Here is a 24,167-nt window from a genome sequence, read left to right as displayed (position 1 = left end):
CTTGTTCTCCATGACACTGGCTATCATTGGAATGTGCTTTCATGAATCTCCTAGGTGTAGCAATAGGAAAGGGGTTTACTTTAGATTACCCATCATCTTATCATTATTAGTCAGAACAATGTTGCCAAGTAAGAATTTGTCCTCACGACAGTATACAGCTTAAACTAATGTGACCTCGTCCTCTTAACTATATACAGTCCAAACTCAAGTGACTTTTGTTCACATGACCTTACTAAACCTTCAAGAATATCCTCAGAGTATAAGTTGTCTGATGCTCTGAATAAAGGTGGTTATTGCATGAGATTTTAGTTCATCTCAATTTTAGGACCTACTCTTCCAGGTTCATGTTGCCAAGTAAGGTAGCAACGCAAACGTAGCTATAAAATGAACTGTATTGAACATTCTGGATGTCAACAACGGGAGAAAACAAGTTATAGGAAAAAATGACCAAATAGGAAGCTTACAAGAATAGAAACCCAAAGATCCGATAAACATACAAAAAGATCCTAAACTTTAATGATGAACAAAGTTCAAATTAAATAGTAGTGTAAATATTCATGTCACCTTCTCACAACTGTAAGATTGGAAAATCCTAAAGTGTCTAGAAAAAGATTTAAAGAAATGAGATCTTTTCCATACTGATGTTGGTGAATATTCTTTAAAAAAAAAAAAAGTAGGGGACAGTTTTGGCGATGCATAATAAAAATGAGGATGATCACGACCCAAGACTCAGAAGTCCCATGCTTGAATTGTCGTACAGAAAAACACCCATGCGCTAGAGAATCAGTCTTCTGAATTAAAACAAATGTAAGCAGCACAAAGAGATCAGGCACAGTGCGTTTCATCTTACCAATGGTTTTTTTAAGGGCATCTAATTCTTCTTGCTGCTTATGGTAAGAGCTTTGCTGAAGTTTGGTTTGCAACAAATCTCCCTCCTCTGTCTTCATCTCCCACTGCTGTTTCAGTTGGCGATACCTTGAGAAGACAAGTGTATAAGTGCCCTTGGTGTCTGAGACATGCACTCGCGTGAAGGTCTTACTGGACGCAATACGCTAAAGTAACCTCATGTGAATCAAACAGAATGTGATGACAATGGTGACCATGGAAAGCTATCACTCAGGGTAAACTGTAAATGATCACGACACCAAACAACTGTTTCTAAACAAGCCTGAATTGTACAAAGCACTAGAAGTGATCTTTGAATAAATTAAGTTTATGTAAATATTTTAATATACCTGTATCTATACAATCACTACTAGAAAAATAAAGTTAATGTCAATTCATAATATATAAACAATACATAAATACTGCCTAAATAAAAAAAAAAATTGCCTAAATCTGGTTACCTACTAATTACTTCCCATTTTCAAAAGTCAGTAATAATAATGTTACCCACTTTTTATGGTGAAACAGATAGTCTAAGAAGTCACGGGATTCACCTTAAGCACGCGTAGTAAGCCTTTTTGTCAATGCTATACTTCTACTCATGTCCTGGCTCATCACCTGGTTGCAAAGTATTGAACAATAAAACCACTTACATGTTCACCTGTGCAATTCATATTCACAGTAGGATTGTATTCAGTCATTAAAAATGAAATTACGGAAATTACAATCAAATTGATGAGGGAGATGGAGATGAGGACTTTGTGGGTAGGAGGGGTGGGCAGAACCACCAAAACCTGCTACACGGTGTGTTAAATAAAAGAATAAAATGCCTTTCTGCTTACTTTCCGACATGAACTGATCTGCCTGTGCCTCTGGCAACACAGTGACCTGAGTATCTGAAGGGGAGCCAAGTACCGCTCATTCAGGCTGACAACCACCGAAGGCTACACCACACTGAGCAAACAAACTCTAAGATCTCAGGATGGAGCGTGCCCGTATATCAGTGCACGCCCTGCCACGCCCAGCTGGTCAACATCACCACACATTTCCTCAAGAAGAGGATTTCTTTTGTATTTAATTAGACTCTGGTAATTTCTTTAACAAAGATAGCCTTTTAAATCAGAAAAAAAAAGTAGGTAAAAAAATTAAACTCAAAATATATTCTAACATTAAAAATAATCAGATAGTCAAATTCCAATAAATTTCCATCATGCAGAACATGTATAGCTTAATCCAATACAGACTTACTTTTCAGCGACATTTTTAAGACCAGCCAATTCCTCTTCCAGAGCCTGCAGTTCTTTCTCCTTTGTCCTCAGCTCAGCTTGAACATCTTTGAGTTCTTGAAACTTGGTTAAAATAGAAGCCGCCTGGGACCTAGCACCTGGATTGAGTTAACAGAGGATTTGGATACGAAGTTACCATATCCTTAGTAAACATTCTTTTCTCAAAGAATTATACTAGAAATGATGAAACAGCAAACCCTGCAGTGAACTTATGATGAGAAGGAGTCTACTCCAATACCCAAGTCTTAATAAACACGTAACTGATAAAAAGCAATCCTTGGTAGACATGGTGGTAGTTTACTGATCAAAATAACTGTTCTGTCTATGGGATCTATCTTGCTAAGGCAAAGTTTTCACTCCAGACACTGAACTTGGCCATGTGATTTGTTCTGTCCAATGAAAATAAAACCTAACCCTTGAGCGTTAGTATATAATTTACCATTTGCCCTAAGGAAAACATGCTGAGCAGAGGAATTCTTCAGAAGGAGTTACGGTACGAGACCAGGCAGCAGAGTCAAATGACCTGTGTAAATGTAATATGTATGAGATAAACGAGCTCAAGCCAACAGAGCTATTATGTTACCACCTTATAACTTGGCCTGAGACTCTCGAGATGCAGGAAAATCATCAGAATAAACTGCCTTTACATACTGTACAGGCAAAGATACCCATCTAGCAGTGACAGTTTGAAATACTATGCTAACAAGGAAGCTCTGTAGTTGGATGGAAGGATGCCATTAGAGCTAATAAATACAGTATCATACACATGGCACTGCTTAAACAGAAACTCCAAGCACATCTGAAACAAACTCTCAAGACTGTCTTCTGCTTTACATTATTATCTCCTATGCAGACAGTACTCATTGATGATGTTTTAGAAGTGGGATACTTGATCACTTAATTAATACAACTGGCCTACACAGACGCTAAGTCTTGGGCTGGAGAAATGGCTCAGGGATTAAGAGTATTTCCTGCTCATGCACAGAAGCAGAGTTTAGTTCTTAGCACCCACACTGGAGAGCTCACAACTACCTACATGCTCCTGGAGATCTGATGCCAGATTCTGCCTTCTGAGGACAACCACACACATAAACACACATGCATCATCATATACATAAACGACAGCAAGGCTTTCAAATGAACATTTGAAGAGATATTAAATTAGGTGAAGAATACAAGCTACAACCAGACTTCTGGGATTCTAACTCCAAACTTGTGCAAATTACTAAGTTACTTAACTAGTGGTTTTTAATTTCTGCCACTACGTATCAGAGATATTCTGATTAATATACTGATATTATATTCCTATCTTAAAGTTAAGGATTATTTATGTATTCATAAATTCACAATATACAGACTCATATTTATATATTCATAAGGCTCACAGACTGGGGCTTTATAAAATTCACTATACATGTATTATCCAATTACGAGTTCACTATTTGTTTTAGGACCCTGAAAAGCAGCTAGTGCAAGTAAAAACAATTACTTTCATTTTATCAATTGTGAAGTCACATGTGGCTAGTGGATACTGTACTTGGGGTAACACTGTTTTCAATATTTTCTGGTACAGAATAATTATTCATTGTTATTATATTATTAGGCCAGAGTATTAGAGAATAATCATTACTTTCAATTCATTAAGGCACCATTTTCAAGATTCAACATGGATAACAGCACACTGCAAAGTGAGTTATTCAATTTCTTGGGAAAATGGGTAATAAGGCTAAGATTTTACAAAGTAAAAAAACCTTTGTGACTGCAACTGAGCAGAAAGTATGCAGAAGCAAGCCCCTATGTCCACCACTATCTGTGATGGTTTGTATCTGCTTGGCCCAGGGAGTGGCACTATTAGGAGCTCTGGCCTTGTTGGAGTGAGTGTGGCCAGCCTTCTTGGACCAAGAACAAACAGGAATGACTTTAGAGGAATGAGCTACTGAGTTGATTCATGATAATGGATCATAAGCCATTTAAGGGCTTTGACACTATTCTGTCCTTTAAAAAGCAACTGGGAGATAGAGAAACAGCCTCAGAGGCACAAACTATTTACCACAGAATTGTTAACACAACATACCTCCACTCAATGTTCCATGAGGATCAAATACATCACCCCCAAGGGTTACAGTTCTGGTCATTATTCTTTTATCAAAGGCCACTTTTTTGGCATTATCCATATTGTTACAAACAAATGTTGTTCCGAAGACAAATTCCATCGCTTTCTGAAGTTCTGGTTTGTAGTCAACCAAGGAAAGAGCTACATGAACATTGTTAGGACCAACCTACAGGGAAACAAAATATGTATCACAGGACACATTTCTTTGAAATATAAACTAGTAAAAACTGCAATAATATATAAATTACACAGTCCTAGTGATAATTTGTTTATTTACAGTAAATTTTAACACTGGAAGACCTATCACCAACTGAAACAGTTTAAATACTAAGCGCTAGGGTGGGGGTAGCTCACCCCTTTAATTCCAGCCCTTGGAAGGCAAAGGCAGGTGGATCTTTGAGTTTGAGGCCAGCCTGGTCTACAGAACAAGTTCCAAGATAGCCAGGGCTACACAGAAAAACTTTGTATTGGAAGAAAAACAACAGCAAAATCCCCCACAAAACACAAACTCCTAAGCACTGTAAGTTTCTTTCAAGAAGGCAATACCAAGTTTGCACATCTAAATGGCCTATATAAATACAACTATTAATGAAAGTAATCTCTCTATCAGCATAGTTACAGAATATTTGGTTTCAATTATTAGTAATTTGTTTCAGTGAATGCTTTTTTATTCAAATGAACTATAGCCACTTTCAAAAACCAAAAATAAATGCAATGACTAACCGAAAGGATAAAAGAACAGGCAAAGCCCTAGTCTTCCACTGCAATCACAGTCTCTTCATGCACTTTCCCATGTTCTCAGAAACTTAGCATCGTTATGACAAGAGCAAAACAACAATAATAGCACCATGTTCAGAACTTCTTTTGATCCAGCAGACACCATTAACAGACCTCGCTACAAACTCTAAGACAAAGCGTTCTTGAAGGTGTTTGAAATTCCAACTCACCACGAAACTAAAAAGCACTTTCAACTACAAGGGCATTTTGAAATTATTTGATTGAAATGTTCTCAATAATACTAAAGACACTGACTATCTGCTTAGTGTCTTAACTACCAATGCCATTTCTGGGTTTCACATAACTCAAACTCAAACCCTTATAAAGCTACTCTCTAATAAGCTCGTTTTGTTGAAGACATATTTGGCTTCTTCTTTAAAATGACTTTAAGTGAGTTGGTGTTTTCCTGCATGTATACCTGTATGAGTGTGGTAAACCCCCCTGAAATTCGAGTTAATGAGGTGCCACGTAGGTACTGGGAATGGAACCTGGATCCTCAGGAAGAACAGCCAGTTCTCTCAACAGCTGAGGCATCTTTCCAGCCCAGCTTCATGTTTTTAGTCAGTGTTCAACACCCAAAATGGGGCACTAGAGAGAAGGCTGTTCAGAATACTAGCTGTTCCTCTAGGACAGTTCTGTTCTCAGTACCCAGTCAGGCAGCTTATAACCCCTGCTCCAGGCCATCCAAGGACATGAGCATATATTCATACACATCCTTAAATAAAACAAATAATAATAAAACTAATTCTTTTAAAAAATAATAAAAACGTATGGTAAAATAAAAATGTATTTCCTTATACACATCTATTTTCTTATTAGCAGATACATTACAATAGGGGCCATCTTATCAGTTGACCAGAATTCTACCTGAGTATATCCCTTAAAATTACTATTTCCTAAAGCTAAAAGAAGAGATAAACATTTAATTAAGACAATAAGACTTACAAGATTCTGAGCGACCCTCAGAGTTTCAGGAGCAATACATCTGGCTGAAATCTTATTGAGAGGAATTATTGTGTATCGACGCTTCAATTCCCCCTTTTCTAATAGTTTCTTACCAGTAACCTAAAACAGACATATTAAATTGTAAGAAAAAAACACTATAATGGAATGTATACAAGTTTAGGAATACATTATCAAATAAATATATCCGTGGTGTGTTTTTCCCAAGGTAGATTTTCAAAGTATATAAAATAATTATAATTCAACCTTACTAAAGATGTTTTTGTGGGCATGTAAATGAATTTGATCAGTGTTTTGCTCAGTGATGTATGTCAGAAAAATTACTGTACAATGCCATCTGCATACAGCATCTTAAAAGGAAAAGCTGATGTAGCTAGAACAGGAGGCGAGGTGTGGTGAGGAGGAGCAAGCGCACAGAAGCAGGTAAAGGGGTGCAAGTCTGCAATCAGAAAGGGAACTGCATCTGGAAATACAATGTTTACGGAGGATGCCTTCTCCTGGCTTCTGTGTGTACACACACATATACACTGTGTGTGCAAGCAAATAACACACACAGAAATGTTACTGTAATAAAAACTGACAGATTATTTTACAAATGCAAATATAAATATGCACAGCAAAATAGAAAATAAATAAGAATTAAATTTGTCAGAAAATTAACTAAAAAGATTAAGTAGCTTGGAGAGCTACAAAAGCACACAACTTTTCCAGCATTACGTGATTCTTTTTTTAAGTCAGAGTATTAATCTTAAATTTTCTTTAATTAAAATCCATTTACCTCTGTGTCTACTACAACATTGTAGAGTCGTTCTCCAGCCACCAATTCCAGAGCTGTGGCTGTAGAATTATCTTTCACATTTATCAGAGAAGCTACAAGTCCTTTTACACAATTTCGATTCCAGTTCTTCTCTGGGTCCCTAAAAACAGAGAAGTTACCAAAAATTAATGTTAGATAAATATTGTACTATCCTAGTTAAGAGCTCCAAACAAATGAATTAGAATAGTTAGAAAATGTCAGCTATTTTCTAAATAGCAACTAAAATATTTCAGTAAATTAACACAGACTTATTGTTTGTCTTTAATTATATGCACACTGGTGTCCCTGTGGAAGGTAAAGTGCAGTTTCTTGTGGCGGCCACAAGAGGGTGTTGGATCCCCAAGAGTTGGCGTTAAGGGTGGGTGATGTGGGTGATGGAAACTTAACTTGGGTCCTCCAAAAGAGCAAGCAGTGTGTGCTCTCAACCATGGAGCCACATTAGAGCAACTCTGTGTTCTAATCTCTCACAAATAATTCTAAATCTGCCTCAGTAGGTGGGGACTTCCCTCACGTGCCTGACACCCAGGGTTCAATGTTCAATATTGCCCCTGAAAACATGGAAAATGAATGTCTGACAAGTCCTGTGTAGTAAAACAAGGAAGAAGATGCAAGAGTAATGGCAGAATAACTGTGAAGGTAGTTTGAACTGAGACGAAATCACTCCATTCGATTTAAAATTAGTGATACTAGTATCTGTTATTTTCACAAGAACCCTCCACCCAACATTTCATATACTTAAATTAATCAATTAATATTTTTAATTAGTCTTAACATATAAGGTTTAAATCTCTTACTTGTATGCAAATCGAAGATTGGGAAACTTGGCCAAGAGAGCTTCGTAGGTTCCTTTTAGATTACTGATGTCACGAGACACCTGCCTGTGCTTTTCCAAAAGCCTTTCCTCTTTGTTGTCTGAGGAGTAAATATCATAAGCAGCTTGAAACTAGGTCTGAAAAACACTACCACTTAAGAAAAGTACAGCCTCGACCTCTATGAAGTACTCCAAGCAGCAAAATGTAAACTTCTAGCTAGTATTAAATAAAAGGTTGTTTACCATAAAATTCCTATCAAGTATCAAATGGGCATGTTTCCAACATCAAACAACATGTGATATTAATGCCTACTAAGTGAAAACAGACAAATACCAATTTTAAACACTCAAATGATCAAATAAGAAATTATCAAAATGTACAGGATTATTTTAGATAATTTTATGGCTGCATTTATGAATAATTCTCTAATGATCAGGTGAAGTAATGCATACTCATTTCCTTTTTTAGTTTCTATGCATAAAACCCTCCTAAAGATTTAACCTTAAGGACATTTAAGACAAACCTTCGTAATTTAGCTTCTTCATTTCGGTTTCAAGTTTTTCTTTAACTTTTTTCACAGCTTCAAAAGCTTCTTGATCCTTCTTGTACCCACTATCCATCTTCCTAACTTCTGCTTGTTTATTCTTCAGTTCCTGTTGGGCATGTTTCAACTTCATCTGAGCCTGTGAGGGGTGACGCAACAACAGCGGTAGTCATTAAACCGAGATTCAAACAGATTCAACTAAGAGACATCGGAACTGAAAATAAAATTGCATAGTATCCTAGATGGACATTAAAACATTATTCTTTTGTCTTAAAAATATTAATATAAATGAATTAATACTTTAGCATAAAGTGAAGTTACTATAGCATATTAAGGAAGTTGAGAAAGTTTCTGAAAGAATGACTCCAGGAGCTAGTTAACCAGACACCAGACAGGGGCACATCACTATTTTTGTTCTCTTCCTTTTCATCTCATGCCTGTTTTAACTTTATTCAACTGCCTTTGTGAATCCTGTCTCTCCACAGCAAAGAAGTTGCATTGAGTGATGAGAAACAAGACACTACAGAAAGAAGCTAAACTGACAGAAATTCAGTGCCACAAATCTGATGTTCAAAGGTGACAATTTTTACCCTTATGAATTTATACAAGTGAACACTCCTTCTTAAAGCCGTACTTTTATCCTCAGGGTATCCCTGCCCTAAAACTGAAAGGTGATTATAGTTTTTACTGTTAATTAAAAGCAGTAATTTAAAACTTTTACAGTATTGAGTTCTTATAAACTTTATGCCCGTCAATTCTCAATGAAGTTGAAAATTCATTTTTAAGTGATTAGGAGTAATTAATAAACTCACGTTTCCAAGCACATATTTCAAAGTGGCCCTTCACCGCATAAAAAGCAAGCAGTGCTACAGGCTGAGCAAAGGACCTACGGCATCACCGCTCTTCAGTCACAGATTTTCACACAGCAGCGGTTGCCTGCCACAGTGCGCTTAGCGCCTGTGCTTACCTGCTTGGCCCTGGTCTGCGCTTTACTGACCACAGCACGCTTAGCGCCTGTGCTTACCTGCTTGGCCCCGGTCTGCGCTTTGCTGATGTCGTTCTTACAGGCCATCATCTGCCCGGCCAGAGTTGCCTCTGCTCCATCTTCATTACTGGACAAGCCAGCAGACACTGCATTGAAGTGCTGCTGGGCGGCGGCCAGAGCTTCCGCATCTTTATTGCTTGCTTCTTGAAGGCCGTGCAGTCCATCGGTTAGCTTCTTAACTTCCTTTTCCTTTGCTGCTAATGCTTTAGAGTCCTTTAAGAAGAATGTCAAAGTGAAAGGGTATTTTAGAAAACAACTTTCAACTTACTTTGTTACTAGACTTTATAACTTTGAGTGGGCATAGTAAAAAAGTACTTTAACTGTCCTAACTGTAAATATTGAATTCTCACTTTGAAACAGGCTGTTTGGGGGATGTTACACCTACATAATTCAGTATTTTTATTCCAAATGGGATAGTAAAATCAAGGAGAAAATGGGATAAAGTTACTATATATTTAAAGAAATGTCTTAAGAAAACTTAAAAATCAGTTCTGAAATCTATAAAAGTAAAATGAGTCTCCCTAAGTCACACTTAAAAGTTTTAGAATGAAGAATACATATTTTTTATAACGTAGCATGAAGATTCAAGCATTACAAAGTATTCCTAATACCTAACACCTTTTAAGTAATATCTATCAGGTATCTGATATCAGACTAGATACCAACAATGACAGGAGAAGTTCTTATTTGCATGAAGGTGGTCAGGTATTTTGAACGCCTTGATTGTGATTCATCTAATATTTACTACTGTTTACTATACACTAGATACTGTCCCAAGATATTAAATACATACATTAAAACCATATGTGTAAGGAGTTTATATTCTATGGTAGAAAACATGATGAAATAAAGCAAAGTGAGGAGGCATCAAGCAGTGGAAGTCACTATTTTAGGAATAAAGAAAACCTGGATGACAAGACATTTGAGAAGAATGGACAGAGAGTGAGCATATAAATAGTTGCATTGTACTTGGTGACAGGGCTTTGAGGAACAGTGGTTGGAGCCCTTAGAGCAAGAATATAAAAGGAGACAGAAGTCATAGTATAAAGCACACAGGAGGCTATGAGAAACATTTATCTAATCAGCATTGACTTTGAAATAAATTTTGATATAAGCAGATTACACTTTAGTTTCTGTAGAGAACGAACTATAGAGTGGCTAGAGTAAAAGCCAGGCAATCCTAAGCCAGTGCTGCAATACCCCTAATGGGAGGTAATAGCTCAAATGAGCTTGCGGTGATGGATGTGAGCTCACACACAACTGTAGGCTTTCTGGCCTGAATAACAAGGAGAATAGCGGTGCCATTAACTGATGTGAAAATTCAGCATTCGTGGGAAAAATTTATGACTTCTTTCGTGGATGTGGTTAAGTTTACATACTATGTTAATCTCTCAGGTAAAAATAGTAAGTAGTTGGAAAATAAAAATATAACTAAAGGACTATTCCTCAGATGGCTTTCATTGACCTAGTTTATTCCCTGTTTAGATGGAGAATGTGCTAACAATGTAACTTCTAAGCCTGTATTCTAATTCTGTCTCCCCCTAAGAAATATGATATCCTATAATGCTTTAACACAGCCTTTCTCATCACACTGGGTACATCCCATTTCATTCCAGTGACCCTTGATCAGGATGCTTCCTGGTATCCCTCAGCTGCAGGGCAAATGAACAGACTCTATCCACCCATGACAACTTTCCAAGGTCATGTGGAAACAGCCCACAATATAACCCAGGCTTCTACATAATTACCACCTATACATGATACAGATCTGATTCCCATAACTTGCTGAGTGATGTTGATATAACCAGTGTGGTAACAAGTGAAGTGAATGAGAATGCTTCACAGGGATACAGTTTGGTTTACTGAAAAACCCACAGTGGCTGTAGCCCGAATCACTAGTCTCTATTTGTGGACACAAATACATGGTTGACAACTGAGGGAGAAAGACATAGTAAACTGGCCTTGGTTACTCTCTCTAGATGTTAATGAGCTCGCTACACACATCTGATGGGGTATGGGGGTTTACATGTGGGAGTTTGCCTAAGATCAAATTTTGGGGAAAGATATGTAATTTCATATTCCAAGTGTTAGAATTCTTAAGAAGTAGGTTGTCAGGCTCTGAGCCATCTGGGAGGGAAGTAATGCACAGTACAAGACTTAAGAAAGACAGACAATCTAGAAGAAAGATAGGGAAAGGCTAAGAAAGATTTATGCAACCCAGCTAAGGTATCTGGTTGATAAAGGGGGTACTGTAGGCCCAATTGGCTGTTTGATTTTTTCATCTCAATTAGCAACCTGATGAGAATTAGAATCACCTAGGAGATAGGCTGTGGACATGCCTGTGCAAGAGTACCTTGATTAGGTTAACTGAGGTGGGAATGCCCACCCACCAAGGGTGGCACCATTCCCTGGGCTGGTATTCTGAACTGTACAGAGGAGAAAATAAGGTGAGCACGAGCATTCAGCACCATTTGCTTTATGACTGTGTCCAATGGGGGCAGCCAATTCAACTTCTTGCTGCTCTAACTTCCCTCCAACAATTTTCTCCTTTGGGTTGCTTTCTCAAGATATTCTATAAAGAGCAACAGGAAAAGAGACTAAGACACTGACATAGTTACTCCTATCAAGACAAGGGACAAACAGAAATGAATCACTTTTCAGGGAGAAAATTAAGATGATGACATCAGATAGTAGGATGACTGCAGTGATCTAGTGCTTCTGTTTGAGCTGGGGACCCTTTGGGACATTTGGGTGTTAGTGACCTTGGTTCCCACTGCAGAACGTATTATTTATTTACATTGTTATTTTGGATGCTATGGAAGAGAATGCTATTTCTGTCTGAGTGGGTATGTTACCTCACGGGTAAGGATTCATGCTACAACAGGACAGACTTACTTCATGTTACATAAATGTCCCATGGCCCAATAGGTTATCCAACAAAATCATGATCACACAGACATAACTGTATTAACTGAAAACCTAATACACTGATCCCCAGGACCACATAAACCAGGAATGGTGAAACACACTTAGAATCTCAGCAAGTGCAAGGTCGTTCTTAGCTACAAAGCACTGTTACAATGCCTGAGCACAATACGGCCTCTTACTAGAAAGGCCTTTAGGTAATGGGGACTACACTATCCCACAGGCTGACTGCTAACACCACTTGGACAAAATATCCAGGAAGTATCCTAGATCCAGTCTAAATAAAAGTGTTTGCATTGGTGGAACCTATTATGAAACCTATGTCCAATACCTTTTGATCCTCTTAGGTAAGATGCCAGTTTTGCCAGTTTTAAGGGGTCATTAGAAGCACTGAACAAGTTAGGGTATATGCACTGCTTTTAAAACCCTGTCAGTTTGACATGCATAATAGAACGTACATGCATTTTGACTAGAGCCTGCACAATCCTTGGAATGGCCAAAATATCATCCCCTGAGAGCTGGCCCATGACGGAATCTTGTACACTAATTATGCCAGGGGTATCTCAGGGTCTAACTCCTAAAACTATGATGAACCACTAGGTCAGGAGCCTACAGCTCTATGCTATGAACACTAGGAACCTACCCAGAGGTAAAACCACTGTTTATGTGTGTTATGATAATACAAATGAGTCAGTGTTCTTAAAAGAATGACATAATACTATGGCAGATCATAGCAGCTGATTTTTAACACTGTCATGGAAGGTCCTGGCAGCCCTGTAGACTCCTTCAATTCCTCAAGAACTGCATTAAAGACAACAGAATTGCTGTAAACTTATTAGCCAAAGTGATTGTGTGAATGAAAATTCCTGAAAAGTAGCTGCAGCTGGCTGTGAAAAGTCCTGGAAGGACCTAGTTTCTGCAGAGACTGATATACCAAGTGGAATTTCAATACTATGGAGAGCAGTTTTGTAGTTTTGGAGACTAAATGCTTTAACTTGGACTAGTTTTAGCCCTCTAAAACAGCCATGCTTTGTCCCATTCTGTATCTGAACTAACACTATGTGACAATAATTTGAAACCTCTTAGAAGCTATTAACTTAGCAAAACACTAACTTCTGCAATCCAAGAGTTAAGAATGCCTTCAGATACTATCTCGGGTTTACAGAACAGCTCCCTCGTCTCACTGTACCCGCCTCTCTGCTGTGCTCACCAATATATTTATATTTGTCATGACTTTGTTCTGTAAATTGTTTCCACATAGGGAAATGGAATGGTTAGCCTAAATCTGTGTTCTCAGGCCACGGTCACTCAAGAAAAATCAAAATGAATTACCTTTTATTCCCTTAAGATGAGAGATGTGACTACGTGGGATGGCTGTATAATCACAGAATTTGGGAGGAAAAGAAAGAGTTCCAGGCCATTTGAGGACAAATAGGCTTAAGAGAGAAACCCTGTCTTACCATCTCAAACACACACACACACACACACACACACACACACACACACACACACGAGAGCTATGGTTTTTCCATCTACAATTGCCAACACCTCTTGTTGAAACACAAGCAGAGGAAGCTCTGAAGTCAGCCCTTGAACAGATCGTGGAGCACCAGGGTTTGAGCCAGGTCAGTGCTCTAGGCAGGTCTGACCATTCCTGTCGTCTTGCATGTGGCAGTGGTTCTCCTGGGCCTAGTTACATGAGTTCTGGCTGAGGCTCAACAATGCTGCAGTGTGTTTCTGGTATGGTGTAACAACCTATGGGGAGACAAATCTCCTCTAGAGTAGGGGCTAGCCTTAGGCAAAGAAAATGTACTAGCTTTGCCAAGGGGATTTTTCTGGGCCACGGGCAAGAACACAAAACAATTTTTTAGCTGGCCCTGGACTAACTGAAATTTCCTCTTTCTGGTATTGTCCCAAAGAATGGCTGTAGAATTTATTGGTAGCGTAGCATCCCGAGTTAGGAAGAGATTGGTAGGTATTTCAGTTCTCCTCAGCAACTGATGTTCAAAGAACCGTGGCGTTTAAAGTCCAGGGCAGGCAGCTTTCTGAGGTCCTGTGCCTACAGCTGTGACAGAGAAGTCTTAACTCCCTGGGGAGACTTTCCTGAGCCTGAGGAAAGCAGCTCACAATCGCTAAACTGCTGCTGACCTTCTCTAACTGATAAACTTGCCCAGCCACAAGTATCCGGTGTATGTCTGTTTCCTGTCTGTCTTACCAAACTTCTTCTCAAGAGTTCCTAACCAGACAACCGGTACGTAGTCAAATTTAGAGTTCATGGAAAAATTTAAGCCCAGCTTTGATTTAAAAGCATTGAAACTGACTATACTTAGAGATACAGGAGTGTGAGAGTTCTCCTAAGAAACAATATGAATAGAACATGAAGATGTCTACACACTAGCCTGGGGCATGCAAACATTTAAATATCAAGATTAAAGGACACAGAAAAGGAAACAAAAAAGAGAAGAAATGGAATACTCCTGTAACCCTGTGCTGAAGCTAAAGGACCACGCAAAAGTAAGGGGGAAATGAGCCAAAGCCAAGGCAGAGAACCACACATTTAAGCCTTAATAAACCCAATTTAAAAAACCAACAAACATAAAATCAATAATTTCTGCAGTTGGGTACCACAAATAGAACTGTTAAAACATACTCAACCTGCTTTGACATTTTATTTAAAATCTTTCCATTGCTTGTATTTATAATTATTTTACCTATAACAGTATCTGATAGGACAGGGTGAAAAAATGTTTTGTTCTCATGACGTTAAAGCAATGTCTACTTTCCATCACCCAGTGGGAGCATCCCTGAAACACTCCTGTGCTTTATCACGAACACCACCTTTGAGATCAGACACTTAACTTCTAGTTTAATGAAGGATCTGCCTTGACCAGCCCTTGGATGGGCTGTCTACTCAAAATGAACACTCATGTCTATCCTATTCTCACCTTCTCCCATCAGTTTCTGAATCATCAATGTTTCTTTCCCCCTCCTTTTTTTTTTTAAAGACAGGGTCTCATATTGAAACCAAAGTTGGCCTGAAGCTGGTACCTTAGCCTCCTGAGTGCTGGGATTAGAAATCTGAGTTACTCTATCCATCACCACTGGGTTTTTACTACCAGTGTCTATCTTATTAATTATTCAATGTATTGTATTAGTTATTCCAAGTAAACCAAGCCCCTCCAAATTCTCCGATATTACCAGTCAGTTATTATGTCTATCCTTTTCTTTTCTTTTTTTTTTTTTTTTTGGTTCTTTTTTTCGGAGCTGGGGACCGAACCCAGGGCCTTGCGCTTCCTAGGTAAGCGCTCTACCACTGAGCTAAATCCCCAGCTATGTCTATCCTTTTCTTAAGAATTATTTTTATTCACTGGGCATGATAGATCACACCTATAATCGCAGTAAGCATGAGGCTACTGTAGAATCCCATCAGTGTTCAGTACACAGGGAATTCCAGAACAGCCTGGACTACAAAGTAAGAGCCTCTAAAAAATATAAACAAAATGAGCAGGGGAGATGGGGGTTACTAGACACACCTTTGTTGGTGGAGTTCTGCTTAGCATGAAGGAAACAAACATAAACTAGGCATAACAGTGTATCCCTATAATCCTACAATTGTGAGGTATTGTCAGGAGACCAGAAGTTCAAGATCATCCTCAGCTACAAAGGGTGTTTGAGTAGCGTGTGCTAGGAAGTTAGAGCCTAGCCTCAATGCGGAAGAACTCACTCAGCCTCATGCATGTATTCTCTGTAGTGTAGTCAGGATCTCGCTTGGCTTTCAGAACACTTATGGGCAGGGCTTTCTTCATACCTCTTTTTTATCCCCGCTTTCTTTTTTATCCACATCACTTACCACTGTACAACAACTATCTAGTTACTTCCTTTAGCATTTCCCCAAATGGACCCAAAAGGCAGAGATTTTTTTTTTTCAATTATTTTTCCCCAATTTTGTATTCCTGGCACAAACAACTAAACTTACCCTGTAGCTGACATTAAATATGAACACTATAGACAAATGAACATCATTGGAAATAAACGTTATCTGCTTACCTCAGCCATGTTTTTCTCTAGCTCTTTGCGCTTGGTTTCTTCACTGGCTAGGTTTTTCTTCTTGAGGTCAAATGCACTTTGAGACTTAGTATTAACTCGCTGAGCTTCTGCAAAAGCATCCTCTAAAGATCGGAGGATGCCTCCAGTTTCCTACAATCAACACACACAATTCACACCAATTAACACATCATGCTACCTTTTTCCCCTGTGGATTTTAAGATGTACTTACGGTTTACAAACTTATCATTGCTTTTTTGATTAACAAAAGAATGTGTAAAACACTGCCCAGTGAATCCTAAAGGCATGGTTTACTTTTTCCAGTGTTTATCTAATTTGTTCTGACCTTATCTTTTCTCTTCTCCAATTCTTCTATTTCACAATTGAGAGCCTTTATCTTTTTTTCATTCTCTGACAGTACTTCTTGAAGCTTTAATATTTTATCCTGCATTTCCTTTAGCTCCCCAGCTGAGCGTTCCTTGGTATCTTCAGCCAGCAAAAACTGATAGGCAATATATAAACGGCTCAGATGCTCGATCTCACGCATCACTTTCTGGTACTCCAAGTAAGAAGATCTTTCCTGAAAGAAAAGTCACCATAAAGAGTGATTCAAATTCATACTTTTAAAGCAAATGTGGGGAAATTTTCACTACAGCAAACTTGGATCAATTTCTCTTTATATGATCTGACTTTTGTTTATCGTTAAAGACGTTATCTAAAGCATTTAGAAAGTATAACCTCAAAACTCTGGCTTTTAAGATAACATTATACTGTCTGTAGAGAATTCTACAAGGCCTTGTGTGCGTGTGTGTGTGTTTAAAACATGAACAAGCAGTCCATTTAACAAGGAAATGTGTTTTACGGTTCATATACTGGTGACAGCAGTCTACAAAGTGCATATAGACATCAGGGCACACTATTAAACATATTGGCAATAGTGTTCCTAGGATTCCTACAGAATGGCCAAGTACTACAACCACGTGCCCCACATTAGAGAAGCTGATTCACATAAGGACCCACAGAAGCAACGCAGCAACTAAACTGTAAGCTGAAGGTAGAGAAAAATTCATAGTAGCTTCACTGCCACCCCCTGCCACAGATTTAGAAAGAATACGACAAAAGTGGGATCTGAAGGTTAGGCTTAAACTTCTAATTTATAATTTGCCAATTTTTCGGTCTTCCCAAATCACCTACACAATAAAGTTAAAGAATACTAAATTTTATCAAGCAGTTAATAAGTCTTAGATGGGTAAAAACAATGTGTTCTACAAACATTCCAATACTGCCAAGTTTTAAGATGCTTGGGGTTGCAAATATATAGAAAGAACACAATCCTACCATAAGATGTTATAAATGAACTGTGATAATTACTGTGATAGCTACTATCATACTAGGAATTCACTCTGAAAAGATCAAGGTTAAGAATTCTATCTTTTAAAATGTTCTAGTCAATACTAAGTATCCAGTAAAAGTGGATTTGCTATTCTTCAATAAAGTATTAAAAGCTGTCATTAACATTTCTAAGATTATGAAGACTATTCTCCAATATCATTATGATTTAATAGAAGAAATACACATCCACTGCAAGGAGAAGGCTGGATTAGAGTACTAATTTGAATGCATTTCATCTCACAGAAAAATTCTCAAGTGGTAGACATTTTATCAGTATTTGTATAACAAGTACTTTCACTGATTCTGAGAACAGTTCCAACTATATATCAAAGAATTAGTATTACCTCTTTTAATTTTTGAATTGTTGGCGTAATCTCTTCTTCCAGTATCTAGAATACAAAAGAAAGCCACTATTTTCAGTAAATCAGGTGCCAACACAAAACACATCTAGGTGTCTGTTTTGTAAGACATGGAAAACAACTGAAAAGTAAAACATTTTCTTGATTCACAGCATAAAACTTCAAATCAAGATTCTTCTCCAAAACTATTTCATGTCTTTTTCAATTACCGTTTTTATTTCTTTCAGCTTAGCCTCCTTTTTTTCTATAGTTTTCTGGGCAGCTATTTTTTTGTACTCATACATCCTGGTTCCAGCAGCTTCTTCGATCATGGATAATATCTGAAACAACAATTGTATTAAGAATTCAAAGCAACGTCTCATTGGAATTTAAAATTAATTATAACAATACATTGACCTCAACAGAACTTTACTATGTAACATACACACACACACACACACACACATATATATAAAATATATTATATATTACATATATAGTATATCATAAGTTAACCAGATTAAAATATGTATGTCAATGACATTTAATTTAAAGAAATATTTATAGCTTCACTCTTGTTCCTGAATCAAGCCTTCTTCTACACTAATTTACCAATGTTTATCACTAAAATTCAAGCTGCTGACTCTTATTTTCCTTCAAATATAAGTATACAAAGGCAATTAGACTCTGTCTCTACCTTTCTCTGCCTCTACTACCCTCTTGACTCCCCTCCCTATGCCCTGAATAAACTCTATTCTATACTTAAAAAAAAAGGCAATTAAAGAAAAAAAAGTAGCCCCACTCAGCTTCTATTTTTTAAGTTTGCTCTTACAACTGTTTTACATTGAACTTCACTATTTTATTCCAAGGCTGAAGCATGGAATATTTGCTTACTGACTGCAGCACTAAGAGTTATGACAAGTAACTTTCTCTACACTTCCTTTCTCTATGCAGTGTCTGACACCATGTCTAATGACTAAACAAAGCAGTGAAAATGCATGCCAGCACCTTTAAAAACAGCTTCTATTCTTCAGTGCCAATCTCTAGAACAGTCTTTCTCAATCTTCCTAAAGCTATGACCTCTTAATACAGTTACTCATGTGTGGTGACACACAACCATAAAATTATTTTCACCGCTGTTTCATAACTAAATGTTGCTACTATGATGAACAGTAACATAAATATTACATAAAGTATCTGATTATGTGACCCCTGTGAAAGCGTCATTCTACCACTGAAAGGGGTTGCTACCCACATGTTGAGAACCACTGCTCTAAACGATTTTCTTTTTTTGTGAACCCATTGTAATTTGTACATGTTAGCCAGTTTTAACAATTTTTCACTAAACTTGCACCTGAGGGAAAGTAAACTTGACCTTATATACAGTAGTAAGGTCAATTACAATCTCTTTAACTCTTTTCAATAGCAAGAGTAAAAATAAAAGATTCACTTGATTATATCAACTAGTTTCAAGGTAACTTAAAATTTCTTTATTTCACATAATGTATGCTAGAAAAGAAACTAACTTCATATGTACTGTTTTTCTATCTGGTTTTTCCTTAGTAATTCATTCCAACATAGTTAGCTAGGCTGCTTTATACAGTCAAGATGTTTTAACTATGGACACAGTGCTAAACATGAAGCTCCCTTCTAATCCTTCTCGGTATTCTTACCTCTGGTGGTTTCATATTTAATACTTTCGTAATTCTGCCCTAAAAAGAAAACAGCAAATTTAATAACTTCAATGAGCCATAGAAAATGTTGGATATTCACTGTTTAAGTGGAAATGGCTGTTGCTCATCGGTGTGACACAAATTAAGTTATTAAATGATATAGGTTAACTCAGGACACGTCTGAGAAGATCAGTAATACAAATGGAGAAGGATGAGATTTTAAAACAGACATGGGCTTATTAAGTATTTCTTGATTTTTTTTTAAACCCTGCAAATATATCTTCAGAAAGTGGACCACCTGATTCCAGGTCTGAACGTGAAATTAGATCTGGCTCAGTGGCAGAAAATCATCAACTGCATTAATTTCCAAAACCAATCTCCTCAGGCCTCAGATTACAAGTCACGATGCAGAGGCACTTGATAGTAAGGTGTTAGCTTTGAGGCCAGATTACAGTGAATCTATTTTTATTTTAGATAGTTTGCATATGTCCCTCATAATTCATGTTAGGGACTCAATCACCAAAGGGACAAGGTTGGGAGGTGGGACTTAGTGACAGTTGTTTAGTGAAGAGATTAATGATATTCAGTGGTTTGTTGACTAAACACATAATAAAAAGTGAGTTCAGCCATACTTCATCCCTCATCTCTTCCCCTGGATACACCTGTGACATGTTCACTGTCCTGCAATGACAGTCATGAACCAACAAAATAAACAAAAAAATTCTGTTGTTTAGAAAGCACCCAGTCTATGCTGTTACGTTCCTTAGAGCAACTAAAGTAGGTAAACACATGGTCCCATCAGGATCCTGGCTGACTCCTGCTTTGAACCAGAGAAAATAACACCGTGTTTTATGTATTTATTAACAATATATTATTTCACATCTGCTTAAGTCTTAGGAGGACAGTTTTCACTTTATTCTTGAAATAATAAAATGTTTTAAAATGGATCATGTAAACCAGGATAACAATTCTATGGTTTTGATATCAAGAACTCCCCCACCAGGTTCATGAGTTAAAGGTATCATCATCAATGAAACATACAGGGGCGGGCTGCAGGGACATGATTGGATCGTAAGAACACTGACCTAATCAATAGTTTTGTCATTGAGGCAGTTATCATTGGAATGTTGGAAGGCTAGAAACTAGGGAAGGTGGCAGCCTCACTAGAGAAACTGGGTTTTAAAGGAACATCTGTCTCTCTCGGTTTCTTGGATCCCAAGAAGTGAGCAGCTTTACTCTGCCATGCTGCTACAATGTGGTGTCCCAGCCTCACATCAGGAACACAGTAGTAGAGCTGGTCAATAATGGGCAAGACACCTTGAAGCCTACAATGAAAAATCTTTCTTAACTTTTTTTATGGGTTGGTTTTAGAGGTGGTAGTGATTTTGTCAACTATAAAATTCTGACACATGACTTTTCCCCCTAACTTAGTACACAGTGGCTTCACTTATAAAAAAAAAAAATCTACAAACAAAACACATAATATCAAAAATTCAGAATATGCAAATAAAATGATATAAAGAAAAATTCCAAAGTTCTCTTATATAATAAAGTAAATATAGCAGGTAATAAAAGTACTCAGAAGACACAAAATGATGCCAACAAGATACCTGCATGATGAGAAAGTGAGGGTTATTCACGTTCAGGCCCACAGAACAAAAGAGATCCTGGACTCTGGTGTTGTTGGCATTCACTCCATTGATTAAGTATTTATTTCTGCCACCAATAACCACCTAAAAAGGAAGCATTTCACAAACTTTAAAGATACAGGAACACTTTGTACCAAAATACTAAATTAGTCTATTAATTTGCACTATTCTGTATAACTAATGGCACCCCAAACTGGAATAATAGTAGACATGACACAGTCAAACCTCAGGTGCTCTCACTAACTAATTAATGTAATTATGCATAAGCCTCCTGACCTGCATTGGACTCAGTATCTCAGTTCCCATCTAACATTATTTTTCCAGTATGTACACAATGCATTTTTCTTTCCTGACCACGTTCTGAAATTGACCACACTTAGAAGTTAATTATTGTCTTTCCAAGGAGAACAAAAGTACTCAAAGTTAGTGACATAGGCAGTTTGGTATGAATTCGTGACAAAACTCTAAAGGTCATTAAAGTGACACTTGATGACTTCAGAGAAAGAACGAGAGAGAGAGAGAGAGAGAGAGAGAGAGAGAGAGAGAGAGAGAAATGGTGCTTCAGCTTGGGTTCATCACGACATTCTAGAGCTTGTCTTGTTTACATTTTACAGTAATTCCACAACTGCCATTTAGGGTATGACTATTGCTTCTCCTGGTGTCTGAAAGACTTAGCTCACTGCATTTAACAATCTCCAGCACAAGTCAGTAATTAGTAAACGCTTAATAAAGTTAATTTACTTTCTTTTCAGGATTAGTAGGTTGGGAAGTGTATCCTTAAATAAAACAAGGAATTTGTTCAAAAATATCTATTAAGAATTAAAGTCTCATAACCGAAATAGAGAAAGATATATGGATATAGACAATCCCCAAAAAGTAGCTGTTTATGGCAACCTAAAAACTCAATAAAGAAGTGAATTCTGTCCTAATCTAGCCAAACAAATAAAATCAGAAGCTTGATAAAATAAAGAGCCTATATTAACAAACTAAGATAAAAAGGTGAAATTTAACACAATTCAAAAAATTAGTATAAATTTTAGAATTAGTTTTACACATTAATTATATGATGAATTAATTATATAATTAACATTACATAAATTCTATTTTTAAAAATAGAATTAATAAAATAAAAACAAAATTGAGAAGCTGACAACATTGATATGAGAAAAACAATTATGGACTTATGAAAGGTCCTTAATAATGTTAAAAGAAATAGCAATAATGAAGCTAAGTAATAACACATATAACAAAATCAGAGTGGTTTCAAATCCTATGATGCATACTGAAATGAAAGCCTGAGGAAGCTAGTGGAGAACCTAAATGAAGCAATGCTGTTTGGTTCATACCTGTTTTCACTAGGCCTTTTTGTCACTCTAAATCGAAGGCCATAGAACTAAAAGAAAATTATACGTGTATGAGGGGAGGGAACAGAGAGGCTGCTACATACTTGGTGTGATTAGGCAAATGAAGGAACTGGAAATAAGTTCCATGAAAGCCCTGGTAAGGTTAAAATATTTAGACCTGCAGACAACTTAAATATTGAAATATACAGAAAATCAGATTTCATCTTGGAAGTTTCAAGAGAACCAAGATTAATGCATGAAACTTTTAAATTCCTAGACTTCTGCTGAATTTAAGATTAGTTTTTAATAACCTCTTTACAAAACCAGAATAGAATGCAAGATTTGAGATAACAGGAGGCATTCACAGCAAAGAAAGCTAAACATGGCATAGCTTAAGTTCTAATCATAGCTTAGTGCTTCCGCGAGAAGACTCTCAAGATCCCTTTCACGTCTCTTAAAGATGATAGAGCTTTGGGCCAAATACACACGTCATTATTGCCTAAGAAACATTATGCAGGTGTCCAAGACTCTACAGGAAAGATATTCTAATGGATTCTAGTCAGTATTCCTAAGAACTGCCCAGGCAGTTTTTACTGAGCAATACTGCCAAACATCTTAGATTTGAAAAGTTTGTAAGTTGTTGTCCCTCCAAGGGACAACATTCCTTCATCAGACTCAGGGTGCTATATCTAAATGGAGGTGAAACATTCCATCCTATAGCAAAGCTTCTTAAGATTCAGGAAGTAAGCCATTTAAAACCTTCAGGAAATCTCTGGAGCTGACCAGACTCACTGCCCACTCCCATGAAGCTTATGTAAGAAGTACTGTTGAGAGACACTGTAAAGTAAGATTGGTTGCAAAGTGCAATTGCTTTAAAGATGCTGAGATCAGCTGAGCTGTCTTGCAGAGAACCTCTTAATTCAGTGGTCCTCAGCCTTACTAATGCTGCTACCCTTTAATACAGGTACTGGAGTTGTGATGACCCCCCAACCATAAAATTATTTTTGTTACTTCATAACTGTTATTTTGCTACTGTTGTGAATTGCAATGTAAATATTGTTTTCCCATGGTCTTAGGTGACCCTGTGAAAGGGTCATTTGATCCCCAGGTTGAGAGTTATTGCTTTATTATGGAAAAAGTGTTATGAAACAGTTTCTTCCAACATTGAAATGGTCCATTCCCCAAGGAAGTTTCAACAGAACAAAAGTAAACAAACAACTCCAGGAAGCTTCAGGATGTCCCTGAAACTAACCAAATTCACTAGGTGCCTTCCTGTGAGGGCAAGCAATAAAAGCTGACTCCCCCAAGGAAGCTGAAGTGCAAAAAAAGATTCTTGAGAAGAGAAAAGGTATAAACACCACTGAGACCAGACCAGTTGCCTGGAAGAGTTTTGGACCCACTGAGTTTTGTCTAAACTAGAGCAGATACTAGAAAAGATACTCTTCTCATCTGTGGAGTTGCTGTAGGCTGTGCAGTATTCTCTGTTCCTAGCTTTATGAGTTGTCACCATGGATGATGCAGCTGTCTTTGAGTCATTTCTATTCCTCTAAATAATTCCTCA

The 24,167-nt window shown here is 37.4% G+C and overlaps 2 protein-coding genes across 4 annotated transcripts in view; one reads left to right on the top strand and one right to left on the bottom strand.

Moving 5' to 3' along the window:
• The window catches only part of LOC134478972 (large ribosomal subunit protein eL29-like), a 520,011-nt gene that overhangs the window by 367,254 nt on the left and 128,590 nt on the right, over positions 1-24,167 (top strand). The window lies entirely within an intron of this gene.
• The window catches only part of Smc2 (structural maintenance of chromosomes 2), a 56,209-nt gene that overhangs the window by 19,614 nt on the left and 12,428 nt on the right, over positions 1-24,167 (bottom strand). For all 3 annotated transcript variants that reach the window (XM_006238165.5, XM_063287920.1, NM_001108666.3), the window contains exons 4-17: positions 21,225-21,347; positions 19,615-19,653; positions 18,172-18,282; positions 17,948-17,992; positions 16,558-16,791; positions 16,215-16,364; positions 9,222-9,455; positions 8,177-8,336; positions 7,636-7,753; positions 6,803-6,941; positions 6,007-6,126; positions 4,246-4,450; positions 2,134-2,269; positions 851-975 (exon numbers count right to left, since the gene is read on the bottom strand). In XM_006238165.5, coding sequence (XP_006238227.1) covers positions 851-975; positions 2,134-2,269; positions 4,246-4,450; positions 6,007-6,126; positions 6,803-6,941; positions 7,636-7,753; positions 8,177-8,336; positions 9,222-9,455; positions 16,215-16,364; positions 16,558-16,791; positions 17,948-17,992; positions 18,172-18,282; positions 19,615-19,653; positions 21,225-21,347 — 1,939 coding nt within the window. The remainder of the gene's footprint in view (positions 1-850; positions 976-2,133; positions 2,270-4,245; positions 4,451-6,006; positions 6,127-6,802; positions 6,942-7,635; positions 7,754-8,176; positions 8,337-9,221; positions 9,456-16,214; positions 16,365-16,557; positions 16,792-17,947; positions 17,993-18,171; positions 18,283-19,614; positions 19,654-21,224; positions 21,348-24,167) is intronic.

The sequence above is a fragment of the Rattus norvegicus genome, chromosome 5, assembly GCF_036323735.1.
Source record: "Rattus norvegicus strain BN/NHsdMcwi chromosome 5, GRCr8, whole genome shotgun sequence".
NCBI classification, from domain to species: Eukaryota; Metazoa; Chordata; class Mammalia; order Rodentia; family Muridae; genus Rattus; species Rattus norvegicus.
This window is presented reverse-complemented; position numbering and strand designations above follow the sequence as displayed.